General features: G+C 40.2%; 1 protein-coding gene across 2 annotated transcripts in view; it reads right to left on the bottom strand.

Annotated features, from left to right (window-relative positions):
* SOBP (sine oculis binding protein homolog) overlaps positions 1 to 13123 on the bottom strand; it is a 172912-nt gene that overhangs the window by 146913 nt on the left and 12876 nt on the right. For both annotated transcript variants that reach the window (XM_003121331.6, XM_013992735.2), the window contains exons 2-3: positions 10827 to 10965; positions 8207 to 8392 (exon numbers count right to left, since the gene is read on the bottom strand). In XM_003121331.6, coding sequence (XP_003121379.3) covers positions 8207 to 8392; positions 10827 to 10965 — 325 coding nt within the window. The remainder of the gene's footprint in view (positions 1 to 8206; positions 8393 to 10826; positions 10966 to 13123) is intronic.

The raw sequence follows: 13123 nt of genomic DNA, 5'->3' as shown, positions 1-13123 counted from the left end.
TGGCTTACCCAAGGTGATACAGCCAGTAAATGGCAGAGCAAACATTAACAATCCAGATCTCCTGGTTCTTGCTCTGGTAGTCTTTCTACCATAACATGCTACCATTCAAGCTACACATTCCACTTGGCATTAAGAATGACTAAACAGGAGTTCCTGTCGTGGCGCAGTGGTTAATGAATCCGACTAGGAACCATGAGGTTGCGGGTTCCATCCCTGGCCTTGCTCAGTGGGTTAAGGATCCGGCGTTGCCATGAGCTGTCGTGTAGTTTGCAGACATGACTTGGATCCTGAGTTGCTGTGGCTCTGGTGTAGGCCGGCGGCTACAGCTCCAATTAGACCCCTAGCCTGGGAACCTCCATATGCCATGGGAAGCGGCCCTAGAAAATGCAAAAAGACAAAAAAAAAAAAAGAATGACTAAACATACTGAAGTTTGACTTGTACCTTTTCAAGATCCCTTGACAGTATAAAGAAAGATAAAAGAGGATCCATATCATAGTAGCTAAAATCTATGTCATAGTATGGAAGTTCCCTTCTCTTCCTACTTTGCCAATAAGGCTTCATTTTGTGTCTTTTTATCATCTTGAATTTCAAATAATTATTTCCTAGCCTATTTTCTTTCAGATGCCATTTATCCTCAACTGTACAAATTTAACCGTTCCTGATTATCTGCCTATAGTCTTGTTTTAGTAAGACTTTAACTGCCCTTCTACTCCCACCCTGCACCCTCCGTATGTTACTAAAATTACATCATACTTTTCAAAGTCAAACTAGTGTGATATTTTGATTATATGCCAAGTCCACTAAGTTTTTTGTTTTTGTTTTCTGTTCAGGCCACACCTGCGGCATATGGAAGTTTCCAGGCTAGGAGTCAAATTGGAGCTGCAGCTGCTGGCCTATGCCACAGCCACAGATCTGAGTTGTATCTATGACCTATACCGCAGCTTGTAGCAATGCTGGATCCTTAACCCATTGAGTGAGGCCAGGGATCAAACCTGCATCCTCATGGATACTAGTCAGGTTTTTAACCCACTGAGCCATAATAGGAACACTTACACCGTAAGTTTTTGATGGCCAGGAATTTTATACACACACACACACACACACACACACACATACATACATATAGCGTATGTGTGTTACCTCATACAATGTGAAGAACATTCAGTAGATACATTATTGACTGAAAGACTGACATGGTGTTTTGGATGATCCAGTAATATGAATACGAGTTAAAGAGACACTGTTCCAAAGTTCAATAATCAGTCTCGCCACTTATTACATGTGTGACCTCAGGTGAGTTGCTTAACTTTCCTGAGTCTCAGTCTCCTCATCTGTAAAACAAGGTTAATCATAGCATCCACCCAGAGTTATGAAAATTAGAGGAGATAATCTATTAACACAATGTCTGGCCCATAAGTGCTCAAAAATATTAGTTATGATGAGATTATATCAATACCGTTATTAACTACTCCTATTCCTGCCATTCACCATTCCTCCTGTCCTTGTCCTAAGTGGTTTGAAAAAGTCTCCACATGTGTGGGTTCAGTGAACCTCTTCTTTCTGTTGAGAAATGTATCTGCTACATAAATAGTAAGTCATCCAAATCCCATTAACTCTAGGTAATTTTATTTGATAATCATATTTTAAAAGTTGGACAAATAAACAAATGGCAAAGCAATTTTTATTAAACCCTGTTTTCTCAATGGCTATTTGGAATACAGCATTTATATGCAAGCCCCAAGAATATTGAATAACAGATAAAATAAATAATGATCATAATGCAAACCACATTCTGATTCCCACTTCCCTGTAAGCACAGCTCCATGTCAGAATTACAAGAGCCAAAAAGTAACATGCTTATTAACTATGGGTTACTCAGCTATATCCACAGAGCTTAGCAGATCACGTGAATGTTTCCATATTCTCAGTTAAGCTAATGGTTCCTTAGAGCCCCTTTCTTATAACCCCTTAAGAATGTCCAGATTTGCCTGAAAAAATAGATCATATTTCCATGACTATGACCAAACACAACTTTGGAAAGCTCACTGAAAGTAAACCATCCTGGAAGACATGGAATGGTCATTGTTTTCCAAGAAAGGCAAGATGTTCCTGCACACAGACACCAAGCTGGTCTTAGGAGCCTGGCCCTTCACATAAACCTGCTGTGTGGACAGTCTCTACCTTTCACCTCACACATGGGAACAGACTAGGGAATAAAAATAAGGTCACTTACCATTTGAGGTAAAAGGTTTTATTCAAAACTGCCACATAAATTCATCCAGAAAAGTATATTCCCTCTTTTTTTCACATTTCATTTTATTTTAAGGTATTCAAGGATTTAGAGGGATTCTGGACTTGTAATATGCACGTCGTAAGCCTCTGGAAGAGCCTGTGAAAGACTCGGATCTAAAATATCATTTCCTAGAGACGGTGTTTTCTGTAGCTGGGTTCAGTGAAATTTGCACTAGCAAAGTCACTGCATTTCATCTTTATCTCGTGAATAAAAACAAGTACTCTTGTTTATTGATTTTTTTAAGTCTTGGAAGCAAAATGTTGTTCATGGAGCAAGTCTGAAACCAGGAGATAAAAAAATCTTGGTTTGAGCCCCAGGTGATTACTTTAACCAGAGGTGGGCAAGGTGGGGGAGACCCAAGCTTATCCAACCACTGCAGAGGGCTGATGTCTGTCTGGTCAATGGAACTGGGAGCTATTACACTTGAAAAGCAACAAAGACCAATATAAGATCTTTGTTTAAAAAAACCATATTTAAAATTCATTTTGAATGCCTTTACTTCAATAGTCAAACTTGGGGGAGCAGGGCAGGCCTAAGTATGGAGACTCGCTATTATACAGCTCTTAGAATCCATGCTCAAAGTCCTTCACTGGTACAACTCTCTCTGAATGAAGTCCCATAGGGTTGAACCCTTATTAAGATCTCTAATATGAGAAGAATTACAGCAAGGTTACAATGTAATTAACCTGAGTTATCTTTCAAAATTCTTGCTGATATATATTCTGTCACTTCAGACTATGCTCATGCTGTGATTTTTTTTAAATGAGCAAAGAAAGAGGTTTTCATATTCATTCTAACTTAAAGGATAAAGGAATGCATGCATCTAACAAAAAGAGTTGGTTGGTACTTTCTATTATTTTCTAATATTATTTTTACAAGTTATTATTTTAGGTGATTCTGTGTGGCAAAACCTTATTCTGCCCACTTCCAGAGTCTGCAAAAAGTCTGTGATTCTTATTTAAGGCTCATGGTGATTCCCTTCGCTGCTTAGAAGGGAAAAAAAAGTAAAGTGGGGCTATTATTCTGTGTTTATAACAAGTCTATTACCATAGTAACGACTGTGATGTCACAAACCCTACGCCAAGGGGCAGATTCTGTCTCTGAGGGGGGAAGGGCAGCTTAGCTTTGGAAATCAGATGAAGCTGGATGCAAACATGTGCAGCCAGAGCAGGGTCAATGCATGTGGTAACCACCAAAGCACAAGGAGTTCCCCTTCTCTGACAGAAAGGGGGCACAGGAGCAGACAGGCAGTTCCCCAGGCCCAGGAATAAGCTACACCCACACTTCTGTCTGCAGCTGTGCAAAAGGAGAATGGAAATCCAAATGAGTATGGTATCACCGTGTTCCGATCACGAGTATTCCACTGGGCCCACTGGCTGCCAGACGTGGACAGGATCCAGGGGTGAGCCTGCCTGAGCACATGAAACACTCTCTGGAGCTAGTGCCTGACCAGATGGAGCCCTCTGGCACCTCAGAGGAAAAGCAACTTGTCTCTGATGGCAAGACGTTAAAACCAAGCTTGGGTTTTGCTACGAATAGGTTATCCAGGTTCACAGAACCACAGATACTCAGAATCAGAGAACTCATCATGTCTCCCTAAGGATGTAGACTTGAAAAAAATAACCTTTTGCAGGAACAAGCTGCATCCCCTGTCACTAGAAAATCTGAAGTAGCAGGATAATAAGTATTCTTATTCTGATACAGTCTATGTAAGTTTTGTGTAAATATGCAGAAAAGGCAACTTTATATTAAAAAGAACCCTGGGAGTTCCCGTCGTGGCTCGGTTAACAAATCCGACTAGGAACCATAAGGTTTTGGGTTCGATCCCTGGCCTTGCTCAGTGGGTTAAGGAACCGGCGTTGCCATGAGCTGTGGTGTAGGTTGCAGATGTGGCTCGGATCCTGCGTTGCTGTGGCTCTGGCGGAGGCCAGCGGCTATAGCTCCGACTGGACCCCTAGCCTGGGAACCTCCATATGCCGCAGGAGCGGCCCTAGAAATGGCAAAAAAGACCAAAAAAAAGTAATAATAATAAAAACATAAAATAAAATAAAAAGAACACTGGGTTAGGAGTCAGAAGACATTAGCACTAGTCTTGACTGAAGTACTTAGAAGCGACCTGACCTTGAGAAAGCCATTTAACCTATTTGAGCTTCAGTTCTTTATTCAATGATATCTAAAATGCTATCTCCCAGGGTTATTATAAAGACCAAATTAAAAAAATAATAAATTTGAATGAGTTTCACAAACTATAAAGGGTTTAACACAAACAAAAGTATTATCAGCATTTTCACATAGCTGGTTTACAGTACAACAGGAATAATTTGACCACTAATAGCTATTTCCTCACCAGAAATCCAAAGCATACATGCAGTCCTTGTCATCCCTGTCCCAAGAGGTGGACGGACACATGCATGACACAGTCAACTCTATTCAGGGGCTGATTATCAAGGAGGCTTTTTTTTGGTCTTTTTACAGCCGCACCTGCAGCATATGGAAGTTCCCAGGCTAGGGGTTAAATCGGAGCTGCAGCTGCCAGCCTACACCACAGCCACGGCAAGGCAGGATCTGAGCCACATCTGTGACTTACACTGCAGCTCGTGGCAATGCTGGATCCTTAACTCACTGAGCGAGGCCAGGGATCAAACCAGCATCTTCACAGAGACTAGGTCAGGTCCTTAACCCACTGGGCCACAAAGGGAATTGCTCAAGAAGCCTTTTGCTTCTAGCCACTGTATCACTTATTAGTTTGCCTCAGGAACTCCATGTTAACCCACAGCGAGCTAGAAAATTGACAGCGACTGTCCTTCAACTCAATTACCTTGAATAACAACTCTGGTAAAAGTTTTACCAAAAGAAGGAATGAAATGATTAACTAGAGGGAGGGTTGTGGATAATTTGCAGACTTTATGCTTATCTATTGATAAGTACTCATATAACTGTCAGGGAGACAATGGACAAACAGAGAGGTTGGGACTTACCCAAACAAGATTCACTTTCGGAGTGAATGAAGGTGGTATTATCCTATGCCTGTGCAGTAGTAATTTGAATATTAGTCACTCATTCATTCTTTTATTTTTATTGTCTTTTTAGGGCCGCACCCACCTCCTACAGAGGTTCCCAGGCTAGGGGTCGAATTGGAGCTGTAGCCACCAGCCTACATCACAGCCACAAAAATGCCAGATCCGAGCTGCGTCTGCGACTTACACCACAGCTCACGGCAATGCCGGATCCTTAACCCACTGAGCGTGGCCGGTGTTCAACCCTGCGTCTTCATGGATATTAGTCAGATTTGTTTCCACTGAGCCGCAACAAGAACTCCTCATTCATTCTTTTACACAGCAAATGCTGGTGGAGCACCTAGTACATGCCAGAGCACACTGCATCCCTGAAAACCCTGCTATTTTCCTGCCCTGTTCCTGTCCCTTCCTTATGCTATTACACAGAGCACCCTATCAAAGCTCTTAGGTTGACTCTTAGAAACTCTATTCGCCTTCCAATTATCATGAAACTTTGGCCAATCTTACCCTTGTGCAAGAGTCAGCAAGCTATTGTCCCCAAGCCAACACCCCCCACCCCCGACTTGCCTGTTTTGTAAATTAAGATTTATTAGAACACAGCCACGTCCATTTGTTTATGTACTACCTATTTCTGCTACCACAGCAGAGGTCGGTGGTTGTGATAAGAGGCAGTAAAGCACAAAGGCTAAAATACTCTCCGGCCCTTTACAGAAAAAGTTTGCCAACACCTGCACAAGATAACATGACTAAATCAAAATTCATTGGTCCTCTAAGTCTCTGCTTAGAGAATGAATAACAGACAAAGCTCCTTGAAAGCAGAGAACCTTTGTGTATCTGTGTCCTGTCATAGAGAAACCTGGAGTAGGAAGGAGTCAGGGTTTAGAGCAGATGCAGAAAATTAAATATGTCCTTCCCTACATTCTGTTTTCAACAGATGGGTGCCTTGCTTGGAGTTCCATGGAAGACAGCATAAAACCACTGGTGTTCAGTTACTCTGGCTTCTAATTCCTCAGCGTTCCTACATCTAAGACTTCCAAGGCTCAATTTTTGGCCTCTATCCTTTGCATATTTATTTCCTGATCTGATGTGGAATTAGAGTTAAATAGGAGCTGTGTGCTTGAATTCCACGTGGCTGGCTCAGCAGGAAACTCCAGGGCAGGTTTTTTGGCATGCCAAACTCATGTTAGCCTCAGCTATGCTAATTTCTAGAGCTGTTTGCTCTGCTCAAATAAATCTTAGGGGGGAATTTGCATTTGGATGCACACCTTTTTATGCAGAAATTATGTGCATGATAACTTGAGGACAGAATAAGGACTTAAAAAAAAAAAAAAAGGAAAACAGGCATGGTGTTTACTAAATGGTTTTCATGTGGCAAGCACTATGCTGGTGCTTTACGTACATTTTCTCATCTCAGGACCACAACTATCCCATGAGGTAAAAGTGTGATCCCCATTTTATGGATAGGGAAATTATGTAACTTGTCCACATTCACAGAGCTGGTAAATGGCAAGGCTTATATTTGAACCCAATCCATCTCAATCTGAAGGCTGTGTTCTTTTCACGTATTCACATTGCTTTATTGATACCCCCTTCCTCATCACCACTCACATAAGCCACTGGGGATACATTCCAGCATGATCCCTACATTTACAAAATTACCCTCTCTTCAGCTGTCCTATGCAAAATAGTTCTGTGACCTTTAGGAGATAAATTTGGGCCCTTCTGCACCACAAAACAATCAACAAAAGAATCGTGGCATCAGAAAGACAAAATTAATATGGTACACAAATTACATTAGTATTTAGCAGACAAACATGATTAGAAGTGATTTTGATAGGTAAATGGATTTTAATGACATATCTGAGGACCCTGTATGAAAGGAAACTTTTGCTGTTAAAACATCATAGGCTAAGCAAGACAGTGTGCCTGCACCATGAGGGAAGATGTTAGTAACACTTATCTATAACATAAGCCCAGGAATTTATATCTACAAATACCTTCACTGTTTACAGAAATACAACCAAACGTCTATCTGCCTTTAAAAAAGCGCAAGCATTAATTACCTTTATGAGTTGCAGGAAGTACTGCTATCAAAACTCAGTATTTATCACTGTTCAATTCAACATACAGAAAAATAACTAGCATAGCAATTAAGCATTCTAGCATAATTCTAACACTTCAAGCCAAATACAATATTACCGAACTTCATTCTCTGTCTGGAACGTAACTGTAAGCTAGCTTTCAATATGACATCATACTCAGCCCATTGCCATCTAGCGTAATACGCTACCACCTAATTTTCTAGAAATATAAAAGAACTGATTACATTTTCATGCAAGTGAAATTCAGATCTCCATTTTTTTTTTTTAAGCTCCCAAAGAAAGCTTTCCAGGAATTAGAAAGAACTCTATAGCAGAGATGGGTGACCTAGGTTGTTTCTTAAGTGGATTTGGAAGAAGGCACACTGAGGAATATGCCTGCACCACAAGCCTTAAAACTGCCCGCCCTCCTTTGGAAAACCCACAGAGGAGACATGATCCTCACCGGACCACCACTCAGTTCGAACACGGTTCCTTGTTTTTCTTGCTAACCAGCCAGTATCTTATTTTTAATTAGCTCATCCTTTATTACAGAGAAGGAAAATAACTTTTTTTGTAGCCATGGGTAGGAAAAGTTTATTGTCAGTTGCAAGTTGACACCCTAAGCAGTAGTAAACCGGGGGATTTGCTTAATAAAGCAATATTACTTTGAATAATATACTAACATTTCTTATCTACATAGTCTCTAAAGCAGCCTTTTCCAAAATTGAGTATTTAATAATTTAGTAATTATCATAGGATGCTCAAAACAATTTTCTATAAATTGTTAGTACTGGAAATCCCAGTAGCGACTTACCTGCTGGCGGCTTTATGAAAGGTGGTGGAATTAAAGGTACAATAATGGGCACATTGCCATGATCCTTTGACCCTGCAGGTGAGTCACTGAGTCCATTTCCTGTGGCAAGCCCTGAATAGCCTGTGCTTATATTGTACGGTGAAATAACACTGTCCTCAGGTAATTTTGGTTTTGGCAAAGAATTTTCTGTAAAAGAAAAAAAAAATCACATTCAATATAACAGAAGGACTGATTTTCCTTATAACTACCTTTTCTCAAGTAAAATGGCTATGGAACAAAACAGACTTTTTCTTGCAAATTTTTAAACACTTTACCAGAACTCCATAGACCATCCTGGACCTTTTCAGTCATGTTACCATAAATTTCTAATGGGCTCCTTTATAATTCACTCCGCTATGATAGCTAACATCTCAACTGTATCACGGTGATGAAATTTAGCACTGTAAAAGCCCACAGAAAACTGAGAGGCAATTAACCTTTTCCATATACAAACTGATATACAGCAGGCATCACTCTGTTTACCAGAGAAGAATCTTAAAAAGCAGCCCCCAAGCACTCTAACCAGGGCCTACTGTATTATAAACTTTGGTGATAATATAATCAAAAGAACCAATGACAGGAGTTCCCGTTGTGGCGCAGAGGAAATGAATCCGACTAGAAACCATGAGGTTTCAGGAGTGGTTAACAAATCCGACTAGGAACCATGAGGTTTTGGGTTCAATCCCTGGCCTTGCTCAGTGGGTTAAGGATCCAGCGTTGCTGTGAGCTGTGGTTAAGGATCCAGCGTTGCTGTGGGTTGCAGACCCGGCTCGGATCCTGCGCTGCTGTGACTCTGGTGTAGGCTGGCGGCTACAGCTCTGATTAGATCCTTAGCCTGGGAACCTCCATATGCCGCGGGAGTGACACAAGAAATGGCAAAAAAGACAAAAAAAAAAAAAAAGAAAAAAGAAACCATGAGGTTTCAGGTTCAATCCCTGGCCTCACTCAGTGGGTTAGGGATCCGGTGTTGCCATGAGCTATGGTGTGGTTGCAGACACAGCTCGGATCCCGAGTTGCTGTGCCTCTGGCGTAGGCCAGTGGCTACAGCTCCGATTAGACCCCCAGCCTGGGAACCTCCATATGCCTCGGGTGCGGCCCTAGAAAAGACAAAAAAAAAGAGAACCAATGAGAAAGAAGCTGATAATATAGGAGGGAAAATTGTTTCACAGAGTAGACCAATCAAATACCCCATTAATATCCATCAAAAATTAGCAAAAATGATAATAAAGAAAACTTGTAGTGATATGAACTTTGTGAATTTTATCCTTTCATGTGGGTCATTAAAAACAAACAACCTCAAGTATGAAAAAATACCTTTTTCCCTCTAGTAGCATATGCTGCATTCTCTCCATGTTCCCCGGAAGCAAGATTATTTCCTAGACCAAGTATTATATGAGCTATTAGTTCATAGAATATGAACTCATGACTTGCATTTTTCATTCACAGTGAAACTGATGATACTATCTCCGTAACATGATGTGTACAATTTCCTAGCAAACCTAACATAAAATTTGTCACGTACATTCAATTCCACAAGCCTGCAGGACAGCTCATTTACATTTCATTGCTTGGCACATAAGAAGGAAAAGCGCTGTCTTAGAGACTGGAACTAAAAACGGATGAACGGGTAGTTTATGCTGATAGATTTTTTGAATGCAATGCAAATACTGACCAAATTGCCAATAATGACACACAATTAGTTTTGCCCACATTTTATTAAAGTTCCCCAAATGGGCTGCTTCTTCACATATCCCTTTTTCTTTCTTTCTTTCTTTCTTTCTTTTTTTTTTTTTTTTTTGGCAAACTCATGATCTGAATTTAGGTTCATAAAGTCAGTATCCATATCCATACCCACCAATGGTTCTAGGCTTCCCTCGTGAGATAGCTGGCACTGCTACTCAGCAGCAGAATCAGAGTTAATTCAACATGGCCGAGCCTCTAATTTCTATTCCTTCTCTGGGCTTTGATGAAAATTCTTATAGAATAATATAGAATATTATAGAATAATATAGGATCTTATAGAATAATATAGCATCTACTACTGCTCACCTACTCTTCTTACCCTAGCCAAAGCTGTTTAAAGCCAGAAACTTTAAACAGAGAAAAAGAAGTAGGGCTTTCCTTTAGAATTCCCATCAAAAAGTGGGGGGGAGGGGAGAAATTACCAGACTAACCGTGACTATCTCTTGCAGTCTGAAAATCTAAATCTAACCTTTTACTTAAAAGGAAGCACAAGTTCTTAACAACTGATATATCAAAAGGCTCAGGAAACTAGGAGATGTGAGCAGACTCTGTCCCTTTCTATACATTTGTGGGCAGGACCAGTGTGCTTAAGATCCCTAGCCCTTGTCTAGCCAGCTCTCCCACTGATGGAAGGAGATTAAGCTGTGACTAGTTTTGGTTTTATGTTGTGCTCTTATAGTCTGTAGAATTCTGCCTATGGCAAAGCACTACTGGGGGATGTATATTTAAATCAACCATTGGCATAATCAACAAAACGAGTCCCAAAGCAACTCAATTCTGGCAGGTTGAGATAGTTAATCCTTCTTTGCATGAACAAAGGGACATTAAATGTCATTACCTTTGAGAACAGAAATGTGCTGCCGGCTCTCTCCATCTGTAGGGTAGCTCCTGAATTCAATATCTTCACCATCTTTCAATTCAACCTTATCATAGCCATACCAGCCTAGGAGTTCATTCATGGTGTTTTCTGCAAAGTTCTGAAAGGGAAGCATAGGCTACTTATGTGTATAATCAATAACTATTTGAAAAGAACGCATATATCGAATTCTGTTTGCACTACCCGCTTACTGCCAGCCCTGCCCCACCTCCCTTAGAGTCGTGTTCATTTTTCAAATCACGTTCAAAAATTGTCATGCATTTAAATCTCAGGATGACGCATCCAATTATGACAGACCTTCAGACATTTGCAATTTAAAGATAATAAGAAAAAAGCTATTTGTCAGTTTTGCTTAAGAATAGGAAGTCATATTTTGGCATATTCTTCTGCAAAGTCTAAATCTCGCACTAATACAAAAATACTGAGAGATAAAGCACCACAGCAGCTAAGAAAAGATTTCTGAAACTGAAAACAATCGACCATTTTGTGGCTCAGATTAATTTAAATTAGGACTGCTTTCTAATTCAGGTGTTGTTTCTTAACATGACTCTTATCTCAAATAAAGCAAAATCTATCTCAGCAAAGAAAAAAATTTCTCAATTGTCAACCACTACCATCCAGAAAGCTGAACAGGCTACAAGGGTTTCCCTTTTTAATTTTCCCTTTGTAATAGTATTCTTTAAAAACTGAAGCATAATTTGCTTTACAAATTCCATTAGTGACAGATTCTTTCCCCATGAAATCAAAGGTCACTATGTGACAAGTAACATGAAAGCACCAAGTAACTTTAGGGTTACTAGCCAGCCCAGATGTTGGATAATGTGTGAAAACACTTTATGAACTGTAAATCAATATATAGTTAGCTCCCCATATCTGGGAGATCTGCATCCACAGATTCAAGCACCCATAGACGGAGAATATTTGGACAAATAGTCCAAAAAATTCCAAAAAGCAAACCTTGACTTTGTTGTGGAGGCAACTATTTACAAAGCACTTACATTGTATTTACAACTATTTACCTAGCATTTACATTGTTTTATGTATTATAAATAATCTAGAGATGATTTAAAGTACATAGTAGGATGTGTCTAAGTTATGTGAAAATACTACACCATTTTATCTAAGGGATTTGTGTGCTGCAGATTTTGGAATTTTAGTGTGGGGGGGTAAGGTGTCCTGGAAGAAATCCCCTGTAGATCCAGAGAGACAACTCTAAACAAGTGAGAGATTATTATTGTTGTTATTATAGATACCAAGCTGTGGAAATAATGGGTATAGTTGGACTTAAAGCTTATACTACCAGGTGACTATTTTTAATGAACTTAACAACTGCGAGATCTTAATGCTTGTGTGATATGTGCCTTAAAGCATCTCTCCCTGAGAAACAGAGTAGAGTGGTGGTTACCAGGGGCTGGGAGTGGGGAAAATGGAGAGATCCTGGTCAGAGGATAAAAACTTCTAATTATAAGATTAACAAATTTGGAAATCTAATGTACAGTAGAGTAATTACAGCTAACAACAGTGAACGTTGCTGACAGAGTTTATCCTACATCTATCACTGCCAAAAAGATTGTAACTATGTGATAGGATGGAGGCGGTAGCTAATCATTCTGCAGCACATAAATGTATCAAACCGACACGTTGTACACCTTAAACTTACACAATGTTATATCTCAATAAAGCTGGATAAATTTTTAATAAAAAGAAGAACTCTATACTACAGAGTAAGAACTTCATAAACATTTGTTGAATGAAATTTTGTTTTCATTTTTAGCACGGCATCTGCATCACATGGAAGTTCCCACGCTAGGGGTTGAATCGGAGCTGCAGCTGAGGCCTCCGCCGCAGTCACGGCAATGCCAGATCCGAGCTGCATCTGTGACCCATACTGCAGCTTGTGGCAACGAGGGATCCTTAACCCACTTAGCTAGGCCAGGGATGGAACCCGAAGCCTCACAGAGACAACATTGGGTTCTTAACCCACTGAGCCACAGTGGGAACCCCTGAATTTTTTCTTTTTAAGGCATCTCTATCAGGCAAAGCAGCCTGAGCCTCCTAGGCTGAGCTAGAAAAACTATATATTCTACCATTCTCTGTGGCTCAAAAAATCTTTTCTCTTTCTCCATAGAAGCTGTCATTTCTGAATTACACTGAGATGTATAATTTATACCTGAAACAAAGCACCCAGGCTGAACCAGCATGTGCCCAGCCTCAACGTGTGAGTTCCATGTTCTCTTGAATTTCACTTTAGATTTCAG

This window comes from Sus scrofa, chromosome 1, assembly GCF_000003025.6.
Source record: "Sus scrofa isolate TJ Tabasco breed Duroc chromosome 1, Sscrofa11.1, whole genome shotgun sequence".
NCBI lineage: Eukaryota > Metazoa > Chordata > Mammalia > Artiodactyla > Suidae > Sus > Sus scrofa.
The sequence above is the reverse complement of the archived record's forward strand: the minus strand, read 5'-3'. Positions and strand labels throughout refer to the sequence as shown.